This window comes from Sceloporus undulatus, chromosome 3 (assembly GCF_019175285.1).
Source record: "Sceloporus undulatus isolate JIND9_A2432 ecotype Alabama chromosome 3, SceUnd_v1.1, whole genome shotgun sequence".
NCBI lineage: Eukaryota > Metazoa > Chordata > Lepidosauria > Squamata > Phrynosomatidae > Sceloporus > Sceloporus undulatus.
Genome location: NC_056524.1, coordinates 101282053 through 101306148, shown reverse-complemented (window position 1 = coordinate 101306148; position 24096 = coordinate 101282053). Strand labels below are relative to the sequence as shown.

At 42.2% G+C, this 24096-nt stretch overlaps 2 protein-coding genes across 2 annotated transcripts; one reads left to right on the top strand and one right to left on the bottom strand.

Annotated features, from left to right (window-relative positions):
- Window positions 1-953: 953 nt before the first annotated feature.
- On the bottom strand, window positions 954-12879 carry PDCL3 (phosducin like 3). The gene is made up of 6 exons (XM_042460635.1): window positions 12725-12879; window positions 10934-11066; window positions 7135-7225; window positions 5150-5293; window positions 3999-4207; window positions 954-1228 (listed from the first exon to the last, which is right to left on the bottom strand). The coding sequence occupies exons 1-6, from the start codon at window positions 12728-12730 to the stop codon at window positions 1083-1085; spliced, it is 729 nt and encodes a 242-aa protein (XP_042316569.1). The 5' UTR covers window positions 12731-12879; the 3' UTR covers window positions 954-1082.
- A 5963-nt stretch (window positions 12880-18842) lies between these two features.
- Window positions 18843-19241, top strand: LOC121925829 (late histone H2A.2.2-like). The gene has a single exon (XM_042458404.1). It carries the CDS (start codon window positions 18843-18845, stop codon window positions 19239-19241), a length of 399 nt encoding a protein of 132 aa, XP_042314338.1.
- Window positions 19242-24096: the final 4855 nt, after the last annotated feature.

Below are 24096 nucleotides of genomic sequence, written 5' to 3'. Positions count from 1 at the left end.
AATAACCTGAATCAAGAACTTGGGATATGAGAGATATTACTTTCACAGGGTATTCCATCAAGGTTGAAATCAGGTTGTGTGTTTCAAGATGACATGAACATGATGTACTGTTATCTCCTTCTATGCAGTCAGGAGTTTCTTGAGCTTTCAGGATTCTAAAAAAATCTTCATATCTCCCAATTTAATTCAGAGACCTTGATGGCAATCTTAGCCAAGTACACTTGTCTCTCCACATCTGCAGCTTTGACCTTTGCGGATTTGATTATTCACTGATTTTATTAATATGTTCTCTCTAGGAGGACCTAAGTCCTCCAGCACAGCTCTAAGGTCATCTTTAACTAAAGTTTGCACTGAAGGACCTAGAGATTCCTAGAGAGAACTCTACTAGGCATTTGTAGTTCCTCCAGCACAATTCTATGGTCAATGTCTGGCAGATGTTGACCACAAAGCTGCACTGGAGGACCTCGAGATGCAGAGAAAGGTGTTCTCTCAGGAAAAGCATAGTGTTTTTGTTATTTGCGGTTTTTCCACATTCATGAGGGTCCTGTGTGCCTAAAACCCCAGTGAATGTGGAGTGATGAGCATACTCCCAAATGTGGCCAATAAAAGTATTCATTATGTTCAGTCTAGTCTTCCAAGCATTCAACATTTCCTTGAGAATTAAGTCTTGCATAATGGGCATTTTCTGACAAATGCTGATAACTTCTAGCAAAAGCATAAAAGACCACAGAGTGGTTCAGAAGCAAGGGTACATCACTAATCAGTGAAAAGGAAACATACAAGTGATATCCATCACACTACTGCTGGTATTAACTTCACTAATAAGAATGTCCACAACCCGTTTTTTCAGTGACATCTGAACTGTGGTTTGCAGAAGGCATTTTAGTTCCCTCTAAAGCTATACAAAACCAAAGTTCCTTTTTTTAAAAAAAAAATCTTTATAAAAGAAGAAATACCACCCATGGTATTTATTAGGCTGCATTCACATGCACTCTTATGCAGACACAAGTCCCACTGAATTCAGTCATAACTAAATGTGTGGTAATCAGGATCTGATAATCAGGTAATCTGAAAAGAATGACTTAGTCCTCTTCTGAGTCACTTTCTTCTTTTCTTGTTGGAACAGAACACTTGATTGAAGTCATCAGCTGGTCCTGTATCTGCTTCCTGGGGTTCTCTTCTAGGTCTGTCTTGATGGCACCTGACTCAGAAATCTTCCACTCTAATTCTAAACACAAGAAAAGAAAACATCATGGCAGATTGCAAATTTGGAAACTCTCACCATGCTGCTACTTGTGTGGACCTGCTGTTTTTCACCTCATTAAGACTACACTGCTAAAGTTCCAAAGAACTTCTTTCAAACCATCTTGAGAAATATTAAATGGTGTGATGGAGAACATCAGGTTCTAGGGTCAGCTCCAGCCCTTCCAGTTTCCAAATCTGGCCTTACAGGTCTCCTCAGGTGGTCAGACACCCCTTGCAGAAGACATCACTGTTAGATGAGTCATGATTTTTGTACAGTTGTCTTTCCGACATCAACTATTTACACATCTCTCCTAATATTAATTATGGGCAGCAAAAGCTTTAAGCCAAAACACACTGGGGATTTTTGTCCATCTTCATGTCACTGACCCTACTCACTCCTGGAGAATGTGGCCCCCAAGAACTTCTCTGAATTTTAATCCAGAAAGAGGTTTTCCACCTTTTTATGAATTGATGGCAGATGCAGGCTGCTCAAATCAGAACCAAGTTCCACTGTGGTCAAGGGAGACAGATTTGCATATTTTCTGGTTAAAACCTATTACTGTTTTACTTGCATCTCCCTGGAATACTGTGTCCAGTTCTGGGCACCATAATTCAAAAAAGATGTTGACAAGCTGGAGTGTGTCTAAAAGAGGGTGATAAAAATGGTGAAGTGTCTGGAAACTATGTCCTCTGAGGAGAGCCTTAGGGAGCCGAGTATGTTTAGCTCGGAGAAGAGAAGGTTAAGAGATGATATGACAACCCTGCTTAAATATTTGAAGGGATGCCATATTGAGGATGGAGAAAGCTTGTTTTCTGCTGCTCCAAAGAATAGGACCCGGAACAATGATTCCACACTAACATTAGAAGGAACTTCCTGACAGTAAGAGCTGTTCGACAGTGGAACCCACTCCCTCAGAGAGTGGTGGAGTCTCCTTCTTTGGAGGTCTTTAAACATCTGTCAGGGATGCTTTGATTGTGAGATCCTGTATGGCAGGGGCTGCCGCCTTGGTTCTGATTGGGCATATCTGGTTGCTGCAGTCCCACAGTTTTCAAGGTGGGAGCAGCCTCTGGCCACTTCTTTTGCACTGGACCACCAAAAAGGAGTGGGTTTTTACAACTCCTTTTTGGCCCAGCTCTTCTGGTGGAGCAGGCTCAGAGCGGCTTATGGCTACATTCAGGGTATGCATCGTGTAAATGTCATGCCCCCAATACAGCCCGAAGGCGGCCCTTATGGTCCACCTGGTTGAGGCCAGTAGCTGCAATTCAGTACATATTTACCTAGGAGAAAGTTCTATTAAATTCACTGAAAATTTCTTCTAAGTAGCTATGTACAGGATTGAACTGTTAATTTGCAGGACTGAAGAGTGTCTCTGAAATGGGCAAAAACTATATTACTAGAGGAAACTAAACTATAATAGCATATTTTCCCCTCAGATTGTGTTACAAGAGACACCATTGCTGTGAAAGACTGCTTGGTTACCAGTTTCAGTAGTGGGGATATACACTAGCTGACTAACAACTCATTGAGGTCAACATTCCTTCTTATCATAGCTTCTGCTGCTGCTGAAGCTACTGCTGAAATTCAGTGATACAGGAAGATACCAGAAAAACCTCCCACAATGAAAGACCCCATAAACAGAGCATCTCCTGGGATCTTCAAATGCTCAGCCCAGTGTCTCATGGAGCAGTGAAATACATGGGATTCTGACCTCTCTGACAATGCCTTCTGTTTTGTCCCAAGAGCAATACTATGGACTTTGGGTGTAGTAAGGCCTCTGGCTCTCGGGAACACAGCCAGAACAAAAGACTTGACCACAAATTTCTTAAGTTTCAAAAGCTTTACTGGTTATAAACACAAATAACATGAAACTGATTTCTTCTTTCTCAATAGTCCTTCCTAAATACCTTGCTCTCTTGGTGGATTCTATCTTTCTTCTTCTGAGGATTATCTTTCTTCTTCTGTGGACTTATCTTTTTGTCAAAGGAAAATACTCTCTCCAGGTCTGACTTGGCTGAAATCTTACTACACACTGAAACTAACTAGAGGGAGACAGCATAAGACCCTGGGATTTCCCACAATCCTTGTCTTTCTTAAAGCTGCAGAACTCTATTTTCCCTCTTAAACTAATACATAGAAAACCTATTATAATCTCAACTAAATATATGTCTCAGGAGCATCAAAGATGCTCTGGAGGCATGACACCTTCAGAGGAGTTGTCTGAACGGGGAGACACCCCAGAGGACGACACCCCAGAGGCACCCCCCTGCCCCTTCTCGCCATGGCCTGGTTTTCCTCACAGCCGGAGACCCGGGCCACAGCAAGAAACCAGGCCAACCCTGCACATTCTTGCTGTAGCAAGGAACCTGCCTTGTTTATTATGTTTTTCTGACTTAGGCTGCATCTACACTGCAGAAATAATACAGTTTGACACCACTTTAACTGCCATGGCTCAGTGCTATAGAATTCTGGGATTTGTAGTTTTGTGAGATATTTTGCCTTCTCTCTCAGAGAGCTCTAGCACCACAACAAACTACAAATTCTAGGATTCAACAGCACTGAGCCATGGCAGTTAGATAGGTGTCAAACTGCATTAATTCTGCAATATAGATGCAGCCATAGAGATTCTAAAAGGGGATAGCACCACAACTGGGAGAGGAACACAGTTTATTGGCAGAAAAAAAAGATTCCTACTGCATGCACCAAAACCCCATGTTCTATCCCTGGCCTCTCCAGCTAAGAGGCAATAACTTACCATCTCTTGTCAGATTCATGCCTCCAAATAGCAGTGGTCCAATAAACTGGGCCTTGATGTCCCCTTCGAGGTAGATGAAGATTGTGGGGAGGTTTTTGTCAGGATAGTTGGGGATGCAGGTTGTAGAAATGGCTTTGACAAACTTGACATCTGGAAACTTCTTGGCAAGTCCATTTAAGTGTTGGTTTATCAAGGCACAAAGAGGAATACTAAATGGAAATGAAAATTAAAGAGACCCTTTCAAGAGCCATACTTTCTATTTTAAAAGGTAGGCTCAAAATAAAACTGTAGTAATCTCTATAATATGCAGTACGGTCTTGAGAATATGAACTATAACCTCTACACCTGACTGAATGTTTCTCCCTATATATGCCTACCTGAGGACTGAGTTTTGTTGGAGCTGTCCCCTCCTCTAGTGGGAGCAGTTTTGTTGGAGCTGTCCCCTCCTCTAGTGGGAGCAATTTACTAAGTGAAAACACAAAAAAGCATTCTTTGCTGTAGTGCTCTGGGGGTAGAATGCCCTCCCCTTCAAGGCCCAACTGGTGCCAAATGCTGGCTGGTGCCAAGTTAAAAGACAGCTTTTTATCAAAGCTCTTATGATCTAATACAATTTCATGTGTTTTCAGAGTATTTTTTTACTGTTTTAAATTTTTATTTGCTTGATTTTATTCTGTACATGGCTCTGAAATCCAAGTGTCTAGGATGGTTTACAGTTTTTTTAGAATAAAAAGTGGTGCCACAGATTCCTCCCCTTCCTGCCATCATTGCCTCCCTTTCCTGCCCAGCCAGCTGCCAATCATCTGCAGCAGATCACAACAGCCACCAGTACCTATCCCTTGTTCTCTTCTGCTGTGGCTGTGTCAGCCAAGGGAGTGATGAAAGAAGCATGGTAACATGCATGGCCCTCCCCCCTCTACTTGGCACCTTTTTCTGAGTCTGGATGGCTGGCTAGCTTGGTAAGCAAGGCAGACAGAGGGGAAAGAGGGCAGGGCAGCCCAGTGCCATCTCCTCCTGCCCCCAGCAGCCTTTTCTGAATATTTGCACCAGGTGACACCACCCCTAATGTCACAACTGTGTTGAGGTGTTTGAAGAAGAAAAATATTACAGAAAAACTGCATGCTATCAGCAAAACCCTTGGAACATTTGCTTACCCTTGCTTGTATAGATGCAATACCACCCATATATCCTTCCCAGCTTTGGTAATTTCTTGGATGTAATCCTGTCCCGAGATCTCTAAAACATGTCCAAATTTATTCTTTGCTTGAGAGGCTTTCCATTCAGCTAGTCTTTGTTGTCTGCATCACAGAGAGTCAGGGAAAAAAGGAAAAGTTAAAAATGGATTGAAAGCCATTAACAGCATTATGGTTTCAAACATGCAGGACTTCCAATCTCTACAACAACCTCTTAGGAAGGAAGTACTTTTATTCCCATTTTTTCCAAAGGCTATGTTGTGATATAATAGCCATATCTAAATATCTGTAGGGATGCAGCGATATTAACCTGAACCAATGGATTAAAATGACAAAAATAGAGATTGTAGCTAAACATGAGGAAGAATGTCTTGATTGTAAGAACTTTTTGACAACAATGGAATGGTGAAATTCCTCAGAGGGTGGTGGACACTTCATCTTTGGAGGTTTTAAAGTCTGAAGATTCCAGCCACAGATGCTGGCAAAACATCAGGAGTAAATTCTTCTAGAACATGGCCACATAGCCCGAAAACCCCACAAAAAACTATGGATGCCGGCCATGAAAACCTTTGACTTCACAGAGTTTAAAGTGTTTTAATAGTGTATTCTTGCATAGCAAAGCCTTGAACAACATGGCTCTTAAGGCCCCCTTAAGTTCTGCGACTCTATGATTCTATGCTTGCAGGTGCTGTATAGATGTCAGCACAATTATGGGTACACTGTGACCACATGGAGACATGAATGAAAAAGCAACTGTACACATGACTGGTACCACTATGATCATGCAAACTACAGCAATGTATAAAGCCCTCATATTTACTTTACCAGTCACAGGAGAAGAAGAATCTCCCTAATACTATGGCTGCATTCAGGTCATGAGTCTATCTAGTTCAGAGCTGTCTACACCAACTAGGAGAAAATCACCAAAGTTTCAAACAGGCGTCTTTCTCAACACTAACTGAAGATGCTCAGGATCAAACCCAGGGCCTTCTGCAAAGAAAGCAGGTTCTCTACAACCTAACTCCGGCTCTTTTCACTAATGCTAATACCTTATGTGAGTCTGAACTGGCCATTGGCCACATTGACTGGATGATTGCAGGAATTGTAGAAAGAATGTAAACTTCCTAAGCTATAACTCAAATCATCTTCCTGTCAATTTATCCTCACAATAACCCTGGGAAATAGTCACCCTGAATGACAGTGATTGGCCCAAGGTCATCAGCTGTGCTTCATGGCTTAAACCTGATTAACCCAACAATATCATCATTACACTACTAGCTCTCCTACACTGTTTGCATTGTCTATCGCTTGCAGACCCCTTACCATATCTCATTTTGTCTGTCTGAAGTATGAGTTTCCATTACTTGGAAAGGCACTGAACTATGTCTGATTTTCTTGTACTGTTCAGCCTGCATTGTTATTAGTCACTTTCCCTGACAATAATTTTATTTCAATGTTCCATATAAACTACACAATTTAATGGTGATTAATTATGCTAACATTGGGATCAAGTCAGTGTACCACTTATGCAGTGGTGGTGGTGATAGTGGGGGTTGGCCCCTTATATTTTGGTGATGGGCCATGTGTTGGCTACTTGGGGCGCCAAGGAGTGGTTTTTGTCAATTTAACTAAGATCCAAAACACACTGCAGAAATATTCCAGTTTCATACCACTGTAACTGCCCTGGCTCAATGATAGGGAATTCTGGGAACGGTAGTTTTGTGAGACATTCAGCCTTCTCTATCAGAAAGCTCTGGTGCCACAATAAATTACAATTCCCAGGATTCCCTAGCACTGAGCAAGGGCAGTAAAAGCAGTCTCAAACTGGAATATTTCTGCTGTGAGCTTTGGGCATGAGAGCACCTTCTCCCCCATCCAATAATTCAAGCATTGGCTTAAGTCCCATTGCTGATAAAAATTTCTCTGTGAAATGTAAATTTTCTCACCTGTACATTTCTATAGCGCGTTCATCTTCCTCATTGAATTCATCTTCATTTTCTTCAAGTTCCTCGAGGGTCATGTCTTCATAGGTTTTTACTAATGGTTGAGAATTATATAGCAATTATTGTTTTAAAAAACGCACAATCAGAGCAAAGTGTTACAAAATTAGAATGAGAATTACCTTTTCTTTCTGTAAATGATTTAATTCCCAAACAAGACACCTTAGCCTTTTAGAAACAGTTTATATTTTATATCGTAAGAGTATCTACCTTGTACAAATTTGTGTTTGCAGAGGCAAACAATGTAATGTGTGGAGGTAACATCTTTCTTAAAATACTGGCTGCAGTACTCTCACATGAATCCATTTTGCTAGCTGTGGACTACGTGTGTATTTGTGTGTATGGATGGATGACAGTGAATATGGCAAATGTACCTGCTGCAAAAAGTAGTGTGAATCACCTAACCCTTACAAAATTAATACTTATGCAAAACTAAAACATAATTGAGTTATTAGCTCTGCTCCCAGAACTTATTCACAGAAGTATTCATTTGTTACAAGCCTACATTCTCTGCAGAGTCAGTTCTTATTTTAGGTGGCAATTATCAGTTTCTTTGCTAAGTGACGTAAAACATGGAAGGCAATTACAATCCACACCAAGAAACAGATTCTTGTTCAATAAAATATTTTTAACAACCAAAGAGCACACCTTGAGCACCAAGAAAGCGATAAAAAAATGGCACTTTCTTCACTGATGACACTTCCAGACCTTCTCTCCCAATCTGCACAAATTAACTGATAAAAGTCCACTGGGTCCTTGGTATTCACTGGGGTTTGGTTCCAGGAACCCCCATGGATACCAAAATCTGTGGATATTCAAGTCCCATTATATACAATGGTGTAGACCGTTCCTTGAGAAGCCAGATCTGGCCACAATGGTACATATCTTAGTTACATCCCATTTGGATTACTGTAATGGGCTCTACATGGAGCTGCCTTTCAAAAGTGTTTGGAAAATTCAGCTAGTTCACAGAGCTGCTGCCAGGCTGTTAACAGGGGCAGATTACAGAGACCATACAACACCCTTGTTGAAACAGCTTCACTGACTGCCAGTTTGTTTCCAGGCACAATTCAAGGTGCTGGTTATTACTTATAAAGCCCTACATGGTTCAGGTCCACAGTATTTGGAAGACCGTTTCTCCTAGTATGAACCAGCCCGGACTCTGAGATCCTCTGGAGAAACCCTTCTCTCCGTCCCAACACCATCACAAACACAGTTGGTAGGGATGCGAGAGAGGGCCTTCTCAGTGGCTGCCCCTAGACTCTGGAATTCCCTGCCCAGGGAGATCAGAATGGCTCCTTCCTTGATGGCCTTCCACTGGTAGGTGAAGACCTACCTGTTCACACAGGCATTTGAGGAATTGCTGTAAGCACAGGTTGGGATGTTGGACCATTTTAAAAATTCGATAGTTTTTTCTATATATACAGTTTTATATTTTAAAAATATGTTTTATTCTTTTAATAACTATGTTTTAATACTGTAATAATTTATTTTCTTTTTAATGTTCTTTTAAAAATGTTTTTAATTGTATTGTTTTTAATGCTGTGAGGCCGCTCTGAGTCCCAGTCCTGGGAAAAGCATGGGATACAAATAAATAAATAAATAAATAAATAAATAAATAAGACATCCCTTATATTAAATGGCAAAATCAAGGCTTGCTTTTTGGAATGTAATTTTTAAAATATTTTCAAGCCATGGATGGTTGAATCCGCAGATGCAGAATCTGCACATATGGAGGGCCAACTATAATCAAATGATGTAAAGAAAACTACAATGGACCCTTGATATTGCTGATGTTTGGTTCTAGGACACTCTCCCCTGTATGGATACAAAAATTGGTAGATGCTGAAGTCCCATTATATACAATGGAGCAGTAAAATGATGCACCTTATGTAAAATGGCTAAATCAAGGTTTTCTTTTTGGATTTTTAAATATATATATATATTACCAAGCCATGGATGGTTGAATCTATGGCCCCAGAATCTGTGGATATGGAGGGACATCTGTACTTCCGTGCTACAAAGGTGGATAAAGTTTCAGCTCACTCCATTATTACTGTCTTGAAATGTAGTTGTGCATTTGCTTGCTTTTTTTAAAAAAAGAGGACCAAGATCCTGCATCATCAAGACGTAACAACAATGGGAGAGATTCATTTTCTAGTTACTTCTGACAATGCAGACTGGGCCACTGGTAATGATGACTGAAGCACTCTCCCACTCATGGGACATATTGAGACAGGCAGCAGGCTCGATCCCTCAGGGTCCTGCTGCAACTATTTCTCTCAATGCACCTGAGACCAGGAGAGCACTGTAGCTGTGATTTTCCAGTACCCTGGTCTGCAGCACCTTGAAAACTATTCAGCTGGGCAACTGTCTGGCTTAAAAGGCAGACTTTTATGGTCACATTTGGTTGCTGCTGACCATAAACATGAATCTCCAAAGTTGCAAGATTGTAAACCTATTTTATAATCCTGTAACTCCTGGGTTGGATGCCAGCTAATATCTTTTTAGGCCTTTATATCAGTAGCCATCAAATATGAACCAGACCAAGCATTTGTTTTGTCAGAGGTAAAGGGAAAGACAGCACCCCACTACACCACTGTCAGTCCACATACAGACATTAACTAGACTGGCAGCTGAACTCTAATATTGGCAGTGTGTCTTTGGCCACACTAGTGGCAGTAGGCTGGTTTATGGGACCCAGGACAGGTTGTGTGGTCTACACAGAAATGGACTCCAAACAGAAACAATCACGAAGTTCAAAAGGATGAGCCAGAAAACTGTCACTGCTGCCTTCCAGCATCTGATGCTTGAGAAATTTGCCTAACACTCTTTAAAGGTACAGTTAGCGTGCCAGCTTAGGTTCGGAGGGCAAGAAATTTGTAAAATTTGTTTTCTCCAGTGACCAGAGGAGATGTCTTCCAGAAAAACACAACTGTCTTTCCTGATGACATTCATGCCCATTGTGAGCAATGAAAGGTCAGCAAGGCTTTAAAAATTTGATCATAATAAGAGCACTTCTGCCTACGCTGGGGTGGGAGGCATGCAAACTCCAGATATTGTTGGGTTGCGAGCCCCATCAGACCTAACCAGCATAGCCAATGATGAGGAATGTTGGCTTCTTCAGTTCATTGCCCAACCAGGGGCCCCATCATCCCTGCCCATGTTTTACCTGAGACCAGGGTTTAGAGCTAAAAATGAACTTGAAATCTGTACCCAAGCCTACATCTATTGACTGTATATTCTGTAAATTAAATCCAGTCCTACAACAAACAACTCATATAGCAGGAGGAGGATGCTGTTGGACTGTTGTTGGACTGCACCTCTCACCAGCGCTAGCCAACACAGCCAGTGGTGAGGGATGACAGGAGTTGTATCCAACCACATATGAAGAATTAATTATTCCCCATTCCTGTCATACATTAAAATCTTTATTAAAAAGTCCTTACTGTATGTTTTCCCAGTGCATGCTCTATGCTTACTGGCCAAAGAAGATGCTTTTGTAAAGACTAAAGTTGATATTCTTCATAAATCGCAGGGCCAAGAGAAACAAATTACTATTAACATTTCCAAAACTTTCCTCATAGGCAATCCACTCCTCAAAATGCAACAAATGCCATTAGTCCCTCTGAAGTTAATAAGAGCCTTGTCTGCATTGTGAAGGCTTAAGTAGCAAATGATGGAGCAAATTGGATTGCAGAAGCTGTAAAGCACTGATCTCTCTCTTTAACACTAGACCACTCACCAACAGATTGTTGCAGGAGGATCTGTTGCTCCCTCTCCTCTTCAGCCTGTTCTTGCTCTTTCAGCTTCTCTTTTGGAGGAAGGATGCCCTTTTTACGTAAGATGTCGTTCCATTCTGTATCTGCATTCGGATCCTGAATGACACACAGCGATGAAAGAAATGTGACTAGTTCCCAAATTCAGAACTGTCATCCAGAGAACAGAATTGCATTCAAGAATACTTGAAGAACAATGCTAAAGGACAGGGGCATCCATACTTAAAGAGTGATGCTTCCAAGAGGGATCAAGTTTGGCACTTCAAAATACAAGAAGAGTAATATTTTAAGGACAATCTTACCAGCTTGGTAGATGAAGGGAATGCTGTGGATATCGTATATCTTGATTTCAGTAAGGCCTTTGACAAAGTTCCCCACGATATTCTTGCAAACAAGCTTGTAAAATGTGGGCTAGACAAGGCAACTGTTACATGGATTTGTAATTGGTTGACCGACCAAACGCAAAGGGTGCTCAACAATGGCTCCTTTTCATCCTGGAGAGAAGTGACCAGTGGGGTCCCACAAGGCTCTGTCCTCGGGCCAGTTCTATTCTACATCTTTATCAATGACTTGGAGGACAAAATTGGGGGAATACTTATCAAATTTGCAGATGACACCAAAATAGGAGGAGTAGCTAATACCCCAGAGGACAGGATCAAGATTCAAAATGACCTGAACAGACTAGAAAACTGGGCCAAAGCTAACAAAATGAAATTCAACACGAAGAAATGTAAGGTATTGCACTTAGGGCAGAAAAATGAAATGCACAGATATAGGATGAGGGACACCTGGCTGAATGAAACTACGTGTGAAGGGGATCTTGGAGTCCAAGTAGACTACAAGTTGAACATGAGTCAACAGTGTGATGCGGCAGCTAAAAAGGCCAATGCTATTTTAGGCTGCATCAATAGAAGTATAGTGTCTAGATCCAGGGAAGTAATAGTGCCACTGTATTCTGCTTTGGTCAGGCCCCACCTGGAATATTGTGTCCAGTTCTGGGCACCACAATTAAAAAAGGACATTGAGAAACTGGAGCATGTCCAAAGGAGGGCGACAAAAATGGTGAAAGGTCTGGAAACCATGCCCTATGAGGAACGACTCAGGGAGCTGGGGATGTTTAGCCTGGAGAAGAGAAGATTAAGAGGTGATATGATAGCCCTGTTTAAATATTTAAAGGGATGTCATATTGAAGAGGGAGCAGGACCCGGAGCAATGGATGCAAGCTGCAGGAAAAGAGATTCCAGCTCAACATTAGGAGGAACTTCCTGACCGTCAGGGCTGTTCAACAGTGGAACAAACTTCCTTGGAGTGTGGTGGAGTCTCCTTCCTTGGAGGTCTTCAAGCAGAGGCTGGATGGCCATCTGTCAGGGAGGCTTTGACTTAGGTTTCCTGCATGGCAGGGGGTTGGACTGGATGGCCTTAGTGGTCTCTTCCAACTCTATGATTCTATCAATCCTAAAAGACAGGGGGATTCATGGAGTGATACTTCCAAGAGGCATCAAGTGTGATTGTTAAAAATAAAAGAAAAACAATCAGGGGGGGGGGGGGGGGGGCGCTTTAACTCTTTCTTTGGCTCAAGGCTATGGAATTCTGGGAGTTGGAATTTGTTGTGGGGCCCAGAGCGGCCCCACAACAAACTCCAACTCCCAAAATTCCATAGCCTTGAGCCAAAGAAAGAGTTAAAGCGGTTCCAAACCGGGTTATTATTTCTCCAATGTGAAAGAGGGAAGAGCGGGAGGGCAAGATGGCGGCCTCACCTGCATTTTGAGGGCGCAGCTTCTGTCCCTCGGTGGCTCTGGGAGAAGGAGCAGAGAAGCCGAGTGGCCTTATTAGGCGAGGCCCAGGCAGCCCTTCCTGACTCAGGAGGAGGAGGGAGGCCAGGAGGCAGGCCTTGCCTAAAGAACGCCTCCCTCTTCCCTCCCTCCTTCCCCGGCCTTAATAAGGAGCCAAAGCTCTCCTCCTGTTCATCTGGAAGGAAAGCAGGGCCTCAGGAGCAGAAAGGGACCCGATTCCTGGTCATTTTTGGACAGACAGGGGACTGTCAGAGGTCCTCCTCCTCGCCACAAAATGGAGGGCATCCAAGGAAGAAAAATGGAGGACGTGACCATCTATATACTGTGTGTGTAGATAGATAGATATAGATACACACAAAAACATACACTCATGTACTTACACCCATATATATATATATAAACATACACATACATATATACACATACGTGCATACACACATGTACCCAAATACACATATACACATACACACACACGCACACATGTACATACACATATATGCAAACATACATACACATGAGCACATATATGCAATCACATACACATATACACATATTCACAAGCACATATACGCACACACCTATGCAAACACACACACACACATATATACATATGCACACACATAACAGGGTTGCTGTCAACCCCCCACTGACCTCTTCCCATTTCTGACCATACAGTAATGCTTTTTCCCTCTAATATTACTTGCAAATCATAATTCCCAAATACCACTGAACATAACCACTAATAATAATAATAATAGGATTTATTTATATGCCGCCCAATCACATAAACAACTAACTAAATTAAAATGATACCTTCAAATTACAATATCATATGCACAGCCTAAATGTATTTACATATACATAGTGAATATTTCATTAAAATGTGATATTAAAGAAAAAATTTAAATGTTTTTAAATTTTAATTTTAGAAAAACTTCTGGGGCCTCTCCTTTCTCCTCCCACTGAGCTTCATCCCAGTCCCACCATTGGCTCTTATCACATGAGCACAATTTGAAGTTATCCCGGGGTCAATGTGAAGGCAATGCAGGGGCAATCATGGGGTTTCAAGTTTGTTTATCACACGACGCCAAACACAATCAGGAGCCATCTTAAACACAATCGGGGTCATTCTAGGGTTAGGTAAATCCTCTTTCCCTCCCGAATTTACCTAACCCTGCAATGACCCTGGAATGACCCCTGATTGCGTTTGGCGTCGTGTGATAAACAAACTTGAAACCCCATGATTGCCCCTGCATTGCCTTCACACTGACCCTGGGATAACTTCAAATTTTGCTCATGTGATAAGGGCCAATGTGAACGGGATCTAGGAGTCCAAGTACACCACAAGTTGAACATGAGTCAACACTGTGATGCGGCAGCTATAAAGGCCAATGTGATTTTAGGCTGCATCAATAAAAGTATAGTGTCTAGATCAAGGAAAGTAATAGTGCCACTCTATTCTGCTCTGGTCAGGCCCCACCTGGAATACTGTGACAGTTCTGGGTACCACAATTCAAAAAGAATGTGGAGAAACGAGCATGTCCAAAGGAGGGCGACTAAAATGGTGAAGGGTCTGGAAATCATGCCCTATGAGGAACGACTTAGGGAGATGGGGATGTTTAGCCTGGAGAAAAGAAGATTAAAAGGTGATATGATAGCCCTGTTTAAATACTTGAAGGGATGTCATATTGAGGAGGGAGCAAGCTTGTTTTCTGCTGCTCCAAAGACTAGGACCCAGAACAATGGATGCAAGCTCCAAGAAAAGAGATTCCACCTCAACATTAGGAGGAACTTCCTGACAGTAAGAACTGTTCAACAGTGGAACATACTACCTCGGAGTGTGGTGGAGTCTCCTTCCTCGGAGGCCTTTAAACAAAGGCTGGATGACCATGTGTTGGGGATGCTTTGATTGTGATTTCCTGCATGGCAGGAGGTTGGAGAGGATGGCCCTTGTGGTCTCTTCCAACTCTATGATTCTATGATTCTATCTCTTAAAGCATTTTAAAGAGAAGCAGATGAATGTCACAGCCCCTTTCTGCCAAAGGTTAGGTGTTTGAGGAGCAGTGGTGTCACTGTCTCCTTGGGGTGTCACATGGTGCAGGCCACACACACCCCACCGCTCTAGTGACACCACTGATATGCCACTTTTCTCCCAGGAGGGACCCAAGGCGGCTCACAGACAAAGCATTAAAAATCCCAATAAAATTTAAAACAATTAAAATAATCTATGATCAAAACACTCCCATAAATGTAAATTCATATCATATAGGGTTCACATTTACAGCCCAGTTACATATACTGTATTTTATTATGTACTCAGCTGTATCTTTCTGGTCAACTTAATCATCATTAAAATGCCTGCTCGGATTGCAATATGCTTACAGGACTCTGAGCAAGACAAAGGCTTAAAATTGTACTTTACTAGCAATAAATACCTGGCTGGTTACTTTCATTTGTCCATTCTGCTGAAATTAAGAGGGGTGGGGAATCCTTTGTTTTGTGTCTTCAAGCTGCCCATTGCCTGTTTGCTGTCCTTTTTCTCAAGAAACAAATGCATCCTGAGCTCTGAGTGCAAATCTGGTCTGCTGCTGCTCCTAGGAAAAAAGAACTGTAGAATCATCCATCCTATCCTATGTGAAGCAAGGACAGGCTGCCAAGTAGACACATTTCTCAAAGCAAACAAGGTGTTACTCAGTGGGCTTCTTAGCCAGGTTCAAAATAGAGGACATTTTGGAATTCTTTCTGGAGAGAAGGATGAAATGTAGGACATGTCCAGGAAAAGGAGGACCGCTAGTCACCATGATTTTGGACACTAAGCAGGGTCATCCCTGGGGTGAATCAACACTGTAGACATAATGCAGTTTGCAGGGATGTAGCTAGGATTTTAGGAAGGGGGGTGCAGACTAAGTGCTACCATCATAATGGGGCTTGGGTGCAGCAGCGCAGCAGCATGCACCATTCATTTTTCTAATGGAAGGGGGTGGTCCGGACCCCAAGAACTCCCCCCTTGGCTACGTCCCTGCAGTTTGTCATCACTTTAAGTGCTGTAGCTCCATCCTGTAGAATCCTGGGATTTATAGTTTTACAAGGTCTTTAGCTTTCCCTACCAAAGAGTGCTGTATCTCATGAAACATCAAATCCTAGGATTCTGTAGCATGGACCCATGACAGTTCAAGTGGTGGCAAACCATTATTTCTACAGCATAGATGAACCCATAGTTAGGATTTGGATGGGAGATTATCAACAAATACCAGGTGCTCCAGGCTGTATTTCAGAGGAAGAACTGGCAAACCACCTCTGAGTAATCTTTGCCTAAGAAATTTATGGGGTCTCTTTAAGTTGACAAGTGACTTGAAGACACACACATACACAAAGCAGCCTGGAAAATCTATCCTTCTTTAAACTACACCTCCCATGTACCGTCAGACTTTTTAGGGCAGTGCTACGCATGTTGTCTAATAGCAGTCTAATAGCTCTTATATCTAATAGACTGGCAACTTTCTTTTCCCAGTTTACTGGAAATTTACGTCCACTAGCTACAAGAGTTTCTACATGGAAATTGCCAGGGAAAAGCACTGATCCAAGGACCACCACTTGAGTAGCTCTGGATTAGAGGTTTCTAGGAGTCATATTCCAAAACATAACTTTTAATCCAAGTTCTGCAGTTAAAATGTGCACACACCTATTTCCAAATAACCCTCAGCCCAGGTGATTGTAGCTAGGGTGGAAAGCTTTGGCGTGTGCGATACATTGCCTCCCCAAATAAGAATTCTGTTTCTCATGTGAAAGTTTCCTTCAGTCTCCAAATATATAGTACTGCAAAATGGGGAAGGGGGGGGGTAGTGACAAATAATTCAGACCTAGAAACCCCCATGATAGGTTCGCCATAAGTTAGAAATAGCTTGAAGGGGAACAACAACGGCACTTACAATAATAGGAAAACCTATATTTAGATCATTTAGAAGAAGAGAAAAAGCAAGTGAAAACCTCAGTGAAGACACACAGTTACACATACACAAATGGCATTGTATAAATAAATCCTTATTTCAATGCACAATTCTCTTTCAAATGAAATGGTTCCACTTTCTGTGAATCAGCTCCTACATATTGAATGGTAATCATGAATTTGCTACCTTCAAAGTGGAAGTGAGTTTTCTAAGGTCTGACAATGGTGGTAAAATACAATGTATCCTATGGGTCACAATGAGGCATCTCTAAGCAAATTGGGTTGCAAATTGAGTTGCAGCTGAAGTAATAAAGGTGAAACCAGTATAGTTCATGTCAGAGCTACTGATAAAGTGGCTGCAGCTGAATGAATCCCCATTTAGGTCTAACTAACTAGTGGGGTTTAAAAAGAGGCACCATTTACTGCAAGTTAACAGAAAATTGCTGGCTGTCCAGAGAAGAATATTACGTTTAAGAATTAAAAAGTGAGTTGAATTGTTTTGTTAAATGCAATACAGTAGTGCTTTAACAGCTGTTTGTGTATAATGTCAATTTTAATACATTATATTTAAAGAGCAATTTGTGTAGGTAGATGAAAGATGTCACAATTTGCTTTGGAGAATATAAAATTTTTAGTAAAATATATTGCAAATATAGAGCTGGTGTTGGGTAGTCATTTTAAGTGTTGGAGGTCTCCAGGAAACCAGTGTTTGAATCCCCACTCAGCCTTTGAAACCCACTGGGTGACCTTGGGCAAGTCACACTGTCTCAGCCCCAGAGGAAGGCAATGGTAAACCTCTGAACAGAACTTGCTCAGAAAACCACCTGATTTTGCATTCGGTTTGTCATAAGTCAGAAATTACTTGAGGGCACACAAAAACAACAAAATGAGATGAACGTAATGTTTGATTTATAATCATAGAACCATAGAGTTGGAAGAGACCGCAAGGGCCATCCAGTCCAACCCCATTCTGCCATGCAGGAAATCTCAGTCAAAGCATCCCCAACAGATGGCCATCCAGCCTCTGTTTAAAGACCTCCAAGGAAGGAGACTCCACTACATTAAGTAACATTATAACTTTATAAACTTTTAAAATATAACATTATAACTTCAAGAAACACAACAACAACAAATTGCAAATAAAATAAGCCTGCCAATAGACCAGAAACACTAGTCAGTAACTTTCTTGATAGTCAACCAATTGGTTAAGGTTTTAACAGCATTGTGAGAAATGCTCTTGCCTTTTTATATCCTTATAGCAAACACTGTTGAAGATGCAAGGGCTAATGTAACCTTCCTTACCTATTTGGCCTCACTTAAAAACACTGCTGATAAAGTCTAGGAAAAATGCTGTTTATTTATCTTGGGTATACAACACACATAGATACTCCATGTCAGATATTCCACAGAGGACACAAGTATGGTTTACTTGGTGTGTTGCACTGGATGGGGGAGGGTTGTGGAAGATAGGTCCTGCACTGGCTGAAAATGATGTAGTGGTGTTCTCTTAAAAATAAAATAAAATCTTGCTGGGAGAGGAGGGAGGCAGGACAAGAATTATAACTGCTGTAAGTAGACATACAGCAATGCTATCCTCTTGACAGAGATGCCTCCAGTGAAACTTAGGAGCCCTTGTGGCATATCTGCCATCCTTTTGCCATTCCATTAACTGAAGTAGTAATATCAATGGCAAATAATTCCAGTTTTCAAAGAGTACCTAATTGCCATGGACTGTGGAGATTGTTCTGAAATGTGTACAGTACTCAGGAGGAATGTGTTCTACTATAAAAACTGAATGTAATTTCAAATGTGAAGATCTAGTATGGCCTTCCCCAGCCTGCTGGCCTACAGATGTGAGGAATTTTTAAAACTACCAATAGGGGATGATGGTGCTGCCTTTCAACACCTCTGGAAGGATCTAGGACGAAGTTTGTAGTAATTCTCTGGTGTTCATGCTTTTAGTTACAATTTTTGGCAAGCCACTTTGGGGCCTGTATTATGATAAAGGTGAGAGCTAAACGGAAGGAAGGTCGGTCGCTCGGTTCTGGCTTGCTACCAGGAAGCTTAACTCTATGGAAAAACCAATTGGATGGGAGTAATGAAGGTAGACTGTTGCCTCTCTTTATAGGAGCCACCATGTCTGGACGTGGTAAGAAACCAAAGCCTTCAGCTTTCCAGAAAACCAAGAGCGCAAAAGCTGGTCTGCAGTTCCCTGTGGGCCGTATTGCCCGATACCTGAGACGAGGGAACTATGCTGAACGAATAGGTGCTGGTGCCTCTGTGTACCTGGCAGCAGTTTTAGAGTACCTGACTGCAGAGATACTGGAGCTGGCAGGCACCGCTGCTCATGACAACAAGAAGCAACGGATTGGACCACGACACATCCAACTGGCGGTGAGGAGAGATGAGGAGTTGAACAAGTTGTTTGCCAATGTGACGATTGCAGAAGGAGGCGTGATGCCCAATATCCAAGCCCAGCTTCTCCCGAAGAAAACAGCTGTTTCCCAGGGAGTATCAAGCCAATCTAGCCTCTAATCCCATGTGACTTTTAGGACATTACTGACTGATTTAAAAAGCATCTTGTACTTAGCATTTGAAAGAATCACATTTTAGTGTGTGTTGTAGTAATAAATTTGCATAATATAAAACCTGACCACTGTTTTTTCAGCAAAACAGGCACAAACCCCAACTCAACAAAACCTGAACAAATTGGGAGCTTGAAGCATAAGCAATAAGTCACATGTTCTCAGTTTCAGGGGAAGGCAATGGCAAACCTCCTCTGAAAAAAAATCTTGACTAGAAAACCCTATGATAGGTTTGCTTTAAGGTCATCATAAGTTGGAAACAACTTGAAACCACAGAACAACAACAAGCACAAGCAGAGCCCCTTTTCATGTAGCTGTGTGTGTGTGATAAGGTAAGTGGATTTTCTCTACAGTTTTTCCCATATTATCATGGTCTGGCTACACAATGCTTAGAAGAAGCTTCTATAGACTTTAGCAAAGTACATAGTTATACAGTCGTCCCTCCCGTGGACTTGGAGTCCATGGTCTCACCCATTCACGGACAGTAAGCAAGGAAGGACAAAATGGTGCAGGTGCAGGAGCATGCCGCTAGTGAAATCAGTGGTGACTTGAATAGTGGCATTTTTCCAGATTCGTGGAGGGGTCTGGAATGGATCCCCTGCGAATCAGGAGGGATAACTGTACATCATTATTTCCTACCAGGAAATAACTACCATATATACTTGACTCATATATAAGTTGAGGACAAGTTTTGGGGCCAAAATTATGGATTTTGATAATGACCAATGGATAAGTAGAGGATAAATTTGGGGCATGTAACAAAGGATCTAAAGGAGGAAGCAAAACAAAACAATGCCAAAGAACTTGCAAATTTGCAGTAGGCATAACTGCTTGCACTCACACAAAAGGCTGGATAGATAAGACAGTAGAGAGGGATCAGTGCTTCCAGGGCAGGTTACACTCTTGCCTTTCACTAGTGCTTAGTTCATTTTAAAGCACAGTACTTAAATTGACCCACGGATAAGTTGACTCAGGCCCCATTCTCACTGGCGGTTTTGCGCTGGAAGGAACTGGGGAGCTTCGGTTTTCCCCTCCCTGAATCCCTCCAGAAGCAAGTGCTCACTACCTAACCAGGGGTATTTTGCCCCGAATGCCCCCTTGAGAAATTGAGTTTAAAATGAAGGTGCCTGCTGCCAATCAAATTTCAGTTTCGCGATTGTCATAGGTGACGTTTCCAGCACTCATTGGGGCATCGGCAGTGTGCTTCCCCTGTCCTTTTTTTTTAAACGACCAGGCCCCAAAATGCGCACATTTTGTCAAATTTAAAAACCTCGTGTGTGTGTGTGTGTGTGTGTGTGTGTGTGTGTTGTGAGCATTTGGGTCAGTACAGGTTATGATCTGCCCTTGGGCCCATTTTCAACCCCAAAATGCCATCTTTGTATCCTGTATCCCCCCTCCTTGCCACCTCAGAATGTCTCATACACATGGAATACTACTACTACTGTTAATAATATTAATAATAATAATAACAATAAAAAATTCCTCACCTCGGAAATGCCAGAAAAGGAAGCAATGCCATGCATGCTTTTCCTAGGCTACCTCTTTGAGATAGTAGCAAAAGCATTCTGTATATCAATTTGCAAGTTTGCCAAATTGCAAAGAGAAACATATTGTAACATTCGCATTATAGCATTCATTCGCATGCTTCAAAGCTTCTTGCAAAGGGCTCCTTTCAGCGAGGAAGCCAGGAAATGAAAGGGAACGTGAACAAGCAGCTAGCCACATTCTATCTAAATATAGATCTACCTGAAGCAAAAAACATGCGCATAGATGGAGAAAAATAATTTAAAAAACAAACAAAGGGAAAAGGTCCCTGCTGGAGAGTAGAGCCTTGCCTTGCTCTGGGCCTCTGACCTGCCCTGAATTGACCCTGTCAGTCACCCCTTTTTGCCTCCTGTCACCCTTTTGCCTCCTGTCAGATTCCCCCTTTTTGCATCCTTCCTCCAGCTCTTTCCTCCTCCCCCCCTCCTCCTCCAATGAGGGGAGGGAATGCCCTACCCTTTGCTCGCCCTCTGACCTTAATCCCTCCCCTGAACTTGACCCGATCATGATCAGGGGCAAGTTCATATTTCGCAGAACCCGTTTTTTTTCCAAAAAGACGGATTTTGCTCCGAATCTGGATGACCCAGGCTAAAGGGCATTTGCTTGTGCATGCCTCAAAATGGATTGTGGCAGAATCGGGGCCAATATGAACTTCACGTGCTAGAATCGATTCCTGATCCGGGGTAAAGTGTAGTCTGAATGGGCCCTCAGTTGGGGGGGGGTCAGTTTTTGACTAGAATTTCTAGACGTACACATAAGTATATATAATTGTCAATCTTGACTGCTGCTTTGTAGGCTAATAAGGGACAGACACATCACATTTTCATCTGCATGCTCAGGGTTGGAGGGTATGATTAGAGCGGAAATTCAAAACACCCTTTCTACGTTATTGGGTTATTTGGGGCCCTTCCACACTACACAATTACAGTGCCATGATTCCACTTTAACTGCCATAGCTTCCTCCTGTGAAATCCTAGGATGTAGAGTTTTGGGATGAACATTTAGAATTCTCAACCAGAGAACTCCAGTGCGACACCAGCCTACAAACCCCATAGGTTGTGGTTATAGAGTTAAAGTGGAATCATAGTATTACAACTCGGTAGTGTAAAACAGCCCCTGGAAGAGGCACCTATTCGTTGCAGAACACCTTCTCTTCTCCATGTAGAGGTCACTCTCATCACAGAGAATCTTATTGATACACAGCACCCAGCCCCAGCTCCAAGGTTTGAAATTATATTGGGTTTAAACAATGATTAACATGATTTCCACCCACTATAGGTTATTTGTGTACACTGGTACCCGGGTTACGAAATTAATTCGTTCCGCCGCCGCTTGTAACCCGGGATACTTCGTAAGCCGAATAGCCCATAGCGCTATGGGGAAAAAGCCGCGGCTGTGCCGCGGCTCCATTTAAAACAGCCGCGCGGGGTTTTTTCGTAACCCGAAAAAACCCTTCGTAAGCCGAAAAAACAATAAATCCCTATGGGATTTTTTCGTATCCCGAAAATTTCGTAACCTGGGTATTCGTAACCCGGGGGACCAGTGTACTTTTTTGCCAAGCTAAAACCTGAACAGATGCCAGACAAAGTGTCTATAGTTCAAAAAATCCTAAATTCCAATTTCACTAGGTCACCTATTCTGTACAAACACATATTCCTAGCAAGCACCCACATGTTCTTCTGGCTTACACATTTCTGCAGTGGGTTCTCTTCCTTCCTGCCATTCAGCTGAAACTTTCCTTTGAAAATGATCGTGAGAAAAAGTGTTCTCAAGCAGGAACAGAATAATCTTTTAGAAAAACATATCTAGGATTGCCGTGTTGGCCATCCAAAATCCACAAAATAATGATACCTTTATTGACCAACCAAAATACACAAAAATACATGTTGCAAGCTTTTAAAGGTCCATTGGCTTCTTCATCAGGCAAGGTGTTGAAAACCTTACGAAAGAAAGAAAGAAAACAAAATTGATATTAGTCATCGCCTTTTACTTTCTTCTGTATGATTTCAACACCTTACTGATGAAGAAGCCAGTGGATCTTCGAAAGCTTACATCATGCTTTATTTGCATTTTGTTGTCCCAATAAAAGATATCACTGTTTGGTGGATTTTGGAGAATTTTGTTATGTTGCATTGAGATACAAGGTCTTGAGGAAGGTTTGAGCACCAACAACAACTTCAGTTCATGCCCAGCAAAGAAGGAAGAAAAAAGAAATAAACAAAAAAAGGGGGATTTGAAGACTATTGCCCTTGTGCTAGTCTCACCTTTATGGAATACAATGAAATGGGGCCTCTGAATGTCGGCGGGGTATTTTGTTACTATAACCAAAAACTTCCAGGTTTATCTGCAACTGAATAATTAAAACAGTGCATACTCTACAGGTGCATTCCATACAAGAACAGCAACAACCCTTTTTGGAAAATGGAATATATTTCCTAGAGCAGCAGTTTGAGGGGGATTGACAGACCGACATTATACAGTGGCATGGGGGCCGTGGCATACACATGCCAGCTGCCTTACTCCACCCCCATGCTGCCTGCCTGACCTGACGGCAGATGGCATCACAGCATGTCTTAGATGCAGCACTTACATGCACTGTGCCCGAAGAAGCAGCGAAAAGCCACAGTCGCAGGGCCTAGGGTGCCCTTTCTGTGGTGCAAAAAGGAGCTACTTTTGCAACTTCTTTTTGCGCTGCCGAAAGGCCAGATCGGGCTGCGGCATGTAGTTGCTGCAACCCCAATCCAGTGAGGAAAGGGGCTGCTGCAGGCCACTCCAAAGGGGCGGTCTGTGAGACCCTCAGTCATAGATCCTTCGTGTTTCAAATAATGTTCCTTACCACTTTTACTGCTGCTATAGGGTATGGGTGGAATTATAGCATTTCACCAATAGTTCACCTGCCCTAAAGTCACCCGATGCTATATCATCTTGAAAGGTAAGCAGGGTCCGTCTTGGTTAATCCACCAACAAATATCAGCTGCTGTATGCTATAATTCAGGGAAGAGAACTAGTGAAATCACTTAATGAGTTTTCCTTGCTTAAGAAACCCTATGAAATTAATGTTGTTGCTGTGTTCCTTCAGGTTGTTTCCATGGTATGGGGACACTAAGGTGAACCTATCATGGGATTTTCTTGGCAAAATTTGTTCAGTGGGGGTTTGCCTTTGCCATCCTCTGAGAGTGTGTGACTGCCGAAGGTTACCCAGTGGTACCCATGGCTGAGTGAGTATTTGATTACTGGGCCCTCATTCCCACTACATAATAACC